At 41.1% G+C, this 6,983-nt stretch overlaps 1 protein-coding gene across 1 annotated transcript in view; it reads right to left on the reverse strand.

Annotated features, from left to right (window-relative positions):
• Positions 1-2,903, reverse strand: part of LOC127750545 (uncharacterized) — a 10,509-nt gene extending 7,606 nt beyond the window's left edge. The window contains exons 1-7 of the mRNA XM_052272481.1: positions 2,267-2,903; positions 2,027-2,197; positions 1,793-1,945; positions 813-920; positions 652-711; positions 267-579; positions 3-194 (exon numbers count right to left, since the gene is read on the reverse strand). Of these exons, the coding sequence (XP_052128441.1) occupies positions 3-194; positions 267-579; positions 652-711; positions 813-920; positions 1,793-1,945; positions 2,027-2,197; positions 2,267-2,557 (1,288 nt within the window). The 5' untranslated portion in view covers positions 2,558-2,903. The remainder of the gene's footprint in view (positions 1-2; positions 195-266; positions 580-651; positions 712-812; positions 921-1,792; positions 1,946-2,026; positions 2,198-2,266) is intronic.
• Positions 2,904-6,983: the final 4,080 nt, after the last annotated feature.

The raw sequence follows: 6,983 nt of genomic DNA on the forward strand, positions 1-6,983 counted from the left end.
GCTCTCATTTTCTAATTTTACTGGAGACGGGGTCATATCAAATTTTTTAGGTTTCTTGCCAGCAGGAGCAGGGCTCTCAAATTCTAAATCTTCTGGCTGTTCAGGGAGGCTGCTAGGCATGCTGTCCGACAGTTCAGCAGAATCTTGGACAGAAAAGCCCTTTGCTGGCGATTCAAACTGGATTGATCTTTTAACTGCAACAGTGAAAATAAATTAGACAATGTACCCTAATAATGTAACACTGAACTGCTGGAAAATTGTCTAACCTTTACTCTTCCCTGTAGCACTGTTAGTGGAGAGGGCATTTACAAGTCTCTCAGTCAGTTTTAAATTCACTTTAGAGTACCGCTGAGAATCTTCTTTCAACCCATTGATAGTGCGCTGTTGAGTTTTGACAGTTTCCTCAAGACTTTCCAGCGTATTTTGAAGTAAACGGGTTTTAGATTTTTCTCGTTTCAATTCTGATTCCAACTTCCTCATTTTATTGTAGTAAAGTTCTTTTTCAGCATCAGTCTCTGAGCCAGACTGCTCTGAGCTTTGGGAATTACTTGTTGAGGAATCACATTTTTTATGGGTCCCCTGCAATAAAATGTATATCAGAATTTAATCTCACACCATCAGGACAGACTAATCAGACACTACACAACACACCTTAGGACGACGATTCTTAGGCACAATTGAAGAACACGTCGAAAGGCTGCTGGTCGAAGTCTTCAACCATAGGGACATCGGGCAGGAAAAAAAATCAGAATCAGGTGAAAAAGAAATTAAATACAGATTAGATTATTATCCATTATACTACTATATCATACCTGCTTCCCTGGTGAAGAATTTAAAGTTTTAATCAAAACTTTCTCACTAGGAGACTCAGTCAATGTTGGTTCACTTTTGACAATTACAGCAGACCTTTCCTTTAAATCCTTAACAAACATAACACAATAATTAGGAACACTTCTGAGAAATGCAGCTACAGGCGCGGATCCAGGGGGGGGCAATTGGGGCAATTGCCCCCCCCAAAGCCTTCGGAAGGACGGAAAAAATAGAGAAGGGAAAGGAGGGAGAAGGAGAGAGGAGGAGAAGAGAAGAGAGAGGAGGAAGAAGGGGGGTAAAGGAAAAGGAGAGGAAAAATAAGTAGGAAAGAAAAAGTTTTTAAAAATATAGGTCTTTTTTTGGAACTGTCAGGCAGCAAGGAAACATTTAGACAAGTGAAATAATTTGTTCTTTGATTCTGAATTTAAAAATTTTGTTCACCTTTGTACACCACCATATAAAATATTTTTTATTTTTGAAAGCTTTTATATAGGAAGATTCTTTTTTTTCCTCCGTAGGACACAAGACAATTGGTACTCTTCAGATTTTTTTCTAAGTTTGTTTCGTTTGCGGTAATGGTGACTTCTTGTCTGACTTTACTTAGATTTGGTCACAACTTTAAATCGTATTTTTCAGAAATTTTTTCGCTCGCTTCGCTCGCGACGGCTTCTATAATTTCCCTTTTCACTAAGGTTGTGGTCCCAATTTTAAAACATGGTTTCAAATTTTTTTTTTCGCTCGCTTCGCTCGCGACTGATTCTTTTAACTGACTTTGGAGCATCAGGAGCATTTTACAAGTGTCCTTCATCATTTTGGAAAATAGGTGTTTGCTCTTTCAAAATTGGCAGTTTTTTTATTAACTTCCCCCTGTGAGTTAGGCAACCAACACGACACATTCAGAAAAATGCCCCCCCTATAACCTTTCGCTGGATCCGCGCCTGTGCAGCTATTTACAATGTGATATAATGCTGATGACACTCACCTCATCGCAGGAGCCGCATTCATCAATAGCATTCAAAAACTTCCCCATCGGAGAATATTTAAATGATTGATCCCCTAATGCACCCAAGCCGGTAGGTTTTCCAGGAGAATGTTTAACAGATGTCAAATCAGTTTCTCTTGCCTTGATAGTGGTCTGAATAAAATAGAATAAAATAAAAACAAGCAAAGTAAAAAGGGATAAAGTTAGTTCATATATGTGATTGAAGAGACACACCTGTTTACTATTGGCTGACTCCGAGTCAGTTGCTGAGTCTTGCTGCTGAGACTTCGAATTTGACGATCTGGGTACATCAGATCTGAACAATACTTGGTCATCATATTTTGCCAGGGTCTTCTGTTGCCGCTTATCTCTGGAAGCTTCTTCAGCAGCTAAAGACTTCTTTTTCTGAAATCAGAATGGAGTTATGACAATTTGAAGTACATAAATGCATCTGTACAGCGAGGAACTTCATACCTTCTTGGACATCCGAGGATCTGGCGCAGCACGGTCAGCACTACTGTCAGCAGCTTTCTCTAAAGCTGATGCAGATGTCTTAATAGGTCTGCCTCGAGAAGATTTTTTGGGCGTCTTTTGATCTACCTTGCTTTGTTTCTCCCCGTCTCTTGTTTCAAAATCTTTGATCATACTATTGGTAATTTTAACACCAATCGTTTTTGATTCTTGTTTTAAGTCATCTAGATCAACTGCAACAACGAAAAAATGATTTAAAATTATGACAGATGAAGGGGTTGAAAGACTTATCATTGTTCACCAATGTTCAGGGGAGTCTCTCAGCACATTCTCTAACACAGCACAGTTAAGCAATTGAAACCAATCCGATTTCAATTTGAAATTTCACCAGTAGAAACAATGAACAAAAACGAATGTGTTTTAAAGAGGAAAAAAAGATACGCGGCCAAGGCCGACACAAAGTTGCTCCTGCAGACATGGCGAATATAACCTCAGATTCTGGGGGCGCACATCACACTGACGTGAAATTTTACAGAAAATTGAAGTTAACACAGAAAACTCACCGCCTAAGCACAATACTTTGGCTTCGTAGAGGCCAACCGTTGAAGAAGAACCTTGAACCGGCAGGTACGGCCATTTGCCGAGGCAGTACGATTTTCAGCGAAGTCACTGTGATGAGCTGGGTTCAAACCGTCGTCGAACTCAGAAATACAAACTATCTTCCTGCTCCCAGACTTTTCTTTAAAGAAATTCACAAATGCTAGCGTTAATTGGGACATGATGGCTTCTTTGTTACAGAAAATGCAACGTCCCAACTCAGAATCAACGTAGAGTGCGAAGCGACGGCGGTTGGTGAGTCGAGCTGACTTCAAGTGGGAGAGAACGTTAGCATAGCAGTGCTGCCAACATCAGATTCAAATCATTGCGATATCGTTTGAAAGGTTCCGGAAACGAATGATACAGTTGAGAAATAACTGTGTTTTATCATTAATCACTGCCCGCCATTGTGTCGTGGGTGCGGGTGGCGCTGGGTGAGGCTCTTGACCCAGGGTCGTGACGGCGACACCCGGGTATTTCGAGAGTGGCGTGATTGGAAAACGCCCCCTTTCCCGCTATATCCAGAGGCAACAGAGGGGCGCGTCTCACGCGCTTTGGGTCGTGTGCGCACGACGGTGTTCAGAAAGGTTTTGCACGGGGGAAAAGAAGCACAAAATTAAAGGATTATGTGGAGGCTGAAGCAAAACGGGACGTCGCCCACGGGAATTTGTAGAAAGATGCGCCACATCCAGGGGAATTGCAGGCTGATCCTCGTGTTGACTCCATAAAGATTTCTCTTCAGGGGTAATCTGGATCTCACTGCACCTCTAGCATTTCGCCTTCCAAAAAGAAAGGAGGGTACATTCGCGTGCTGGAAGATTTGATCCGACTGTGTTTTTTATGCGGGGAGGACCTCTACTTGGTTGCCAGGCAGGCGCACCTGCAGCGCCAAGTGATTCAGTGAGGTAATGAATGAATGAGTGCTGCTGAGGTGTGGCAAGGGGGAGGGAGTGGGCGGCAGAATATGGAGTAGAGTAGCCATCAAGGCACTCCACGGGACTGCCACACACGCAACGGGTGTTCTGTTCGTTGCCTACGTAAGGGATAAATAATTCATTCTTCAAAGTGAAAAAAAGAACCTTGCAAAAAAAAATGTTGTTTACATAATTTTTGCATAGGTTTACAGCTGGAGGGCAAGAGGGAACAACGGAAAGCCACTCATCAGAGACATCTCGTGGTTAACGTGAGAACTGTGAACTACATGTCAACAACAATAAATCCAAACTAGGAAAAACAAAACCTGAATTCATAGTCTAAATAAGACACAATCATTCTGGGTTAAGCAACTTTTTAAATGGCTCGCAGAGGACCCTGCAAAAAATATGTAACTGATGATAACGCTGAGGTTCCCCAAAGAGCGAGGACTTTTTATGGCAGCCAACAAGTAAATATACTTTCATAATAAAAATCACTTTGAGAATTTTAACCCAAGCTGCTTACTTTGCTTACTTTCCCTTAGAGTAATAAAACACATTTCTGTTTAATTTGTGTCAGTTTCTACTACCATTCTATCTCCGGTGATTTATTTTTAGAGGTTTGGGGCTGAACGTGCTGGTGAGCAGCCACGAGAAGAACATGATGAACATGAGAATTTTGAGGATCAAGTTCGTATACATTTTCTGATTTTACTTATTCATCGTTTCAGAATTTCAATAACAGAAAATTAAAAAATTATTCTCATCTCAAATGCTTGTTGAACAGCTCAATCAGGAAGATGACAGCACAGAACATGACGATACTGAAGACGAGGTGTTACAAAGGCAAGGACAGCACAATGAAGTAAGTTCGTCACGAATGGGCTAGTAAATAGCTGTCATAAGTTTTCTCCTCTACAACTAAAACTGATGTCGTTTTATATTTGTAGAATCCTGTGCCCGACCCCAGAATGCCTAGAGCTGCTTTTGGGGGAGAGGAGGATGAACAATTTTTTGGAAGCAGAGCAGTATGACAATGGCCAGGTAAGAGAATTATTTACGTAAATGTGCTCAACCACTTGATTTGGGATTGATCATCTTTTTTGAAATTTCATAAAATGTATTTCAAATTCTTGAACTCTATATTTGTATTTGGGATAATGAGGCTGCCGAGGAAGGTATTGGCATGGAAGTATACCATGGTGTGGAGAATGAATCAAATCATGAGAACAAGCAAGAAATTCCTCGGCCTGAGCAGGGTGATCTAAATGAAGAGGATGCACATGCATATATTGAACATCAAGCTGCTACACAAGGACCAGGCCATCACGATGAACTGAAGAAAACCATTCGCACTGAAAGGTTTACGAGACCAATAACAGCAGAATTTATGGCCTCTCCAGCTGAGGCCCTCCTAATGACTCTGGACATGGCAGAACAAAACCAATTGACATTCAAGGCATTCGTTGACTCCGTAAAACTTCTTAATTGTTTATTTTCAGAACCTGTCACCTGTCATTCCCAACACTGTTTATATGTTGGATAAGCTTTTACATTCATCTGCTGGAATTCAAAGGCACTTTTATTGTAGCAGTTGTTCCTTTTCCTTTGGGCAGCGTGATAGCACAGTAGAACCTACATTAACATGTCCAGAACCTAAATGTAAGCATATGGACAAAATATCCGATCTTACCAAAGCAACATATCTAGTTGCCTTTCCATTACAACCACAAATTGAATTGTTGTTGAAAAACAAAGAAATAAGAGAAGCTTTACGGAATCCTAAAGAGATTTTAGAAGGTAGAAATCCAAATGAACTTAGTGATATTTATGATGGTGAAAGCTATAAAAATTTGGTAATTCTCTAGAAGATGAAGATACTGTCACTGTTATTTCACTTACTGGAAATACAGATGGCACACCTTTATTTAAACCTTAAAAGTATTCCATTTGGCCTTTCTTTGCTTCTATCAATGAGTTACCTCCTGCATGAATGAAGAACTTACTACTTGCTGGGCTTTGGTTTGGCAACAAGAAACCTCCCATGGCCCTGTACCTGTAGTAGACCATCTTACTAAATTTTCAGAAGGCTTTGCTACTGAGCTGGGTAATCCAGCTGAAGAGGTCCTTATAAAAGTTTTTATGATTGGAATCTGTGTTGACTCAGGAGCAAGAGGTGCAGTTCAGGGAATTAATAGCTATTCAGGCTACTACTCCTGCAATTGGTGTGAAATCCAGGTGACTATCTAAACAAAGTTGTGTTTCCTTTTCCTGAAATACCACCTAAGAAGAGGACCGATGAGTGTTAAGGAATATGCCAGCGAGTGTCTTACAAACCCCCAACTGGCATATGCGTATGGAGTTCAATGCCTAAGTACATTAGCTGGTCTTCCTAAATTCGATCTTGTTGGCTGAGCGATTAGCGAAGCCTATTACTCCAGTGATGATCAAAAAATTTCGCGTCTGTTTGTCTGTCTGTGCGTGTGTGTGTGTGTTTGTTTGTACGCACGATAACTCGAGAACAAATTGAGCTAGCGACCTGGGATTTTCAGGGTCGTTTTGTATCATAAAAAGACAGATCGAGTTCGAAGAAGAGCATGCTAGCTCAAAAATTGGATTTAAAAAAAATCAAAAACCACAGGTCTCTCAAATGATGTTTATTAAAAATATTTTTTTTATAGTGTCCCATTGGGTAACTCATCAAAGTAGAGCCCTATGGGCGAAAATTTTGTCCGTTTGACTCAATCTTTAACCATTTAGGCACCACAGGGAGTTTTTGACGAAAACAAGCGATAAAATGTAAAACCCTGCATGCCTAGTCGAAGTGACGGGAAATTGACGGGCCGGAGGCCCGTCTCTTTGTGTACATTTTTGCACTACCCGACTCGAGTGTCAGTGCCGCAGGCCTAGGTAGATGTATGCCAGGCGCGTCGCAGCGCAACAGTGTTTCTTGAGATATCGCGAAGCCCGTTACGCGAGACGTGGTCTGGCGTACATCTACCTAGTTAATGGAATGGTGTTTGATTATGCCCATAATATCCTTTTTGGCATAGCTCGAACAATACTTGATGAGTGGCTAACTAACACAGCCAGGGGATGCTACCGTGGTTCACCAGATGACCTTTCAGAACTTGATAGTAAAATGATAAAAAAATTACACCACCAATTGAGGTGAGAAGAGCTGTTCGAAAAATATCAGACAGAGCTCA

This window comes from Frankliniella occidentalis, unplaced genomic scaffold (assembly GCF_000697945.3).
Source record: "Frankliniella occidentalis isolate FOCC.00 unplaced genomic scaffold, Focc_3.1 Scaffold207, whole genome shotgun sequence".
Lineage (NCBI taxonomy): Eukaryota > Metazoa > Arthropoda > Insecta > Thysanoptera > Thripidae > Frankliniella > Frankliniella occidentalis.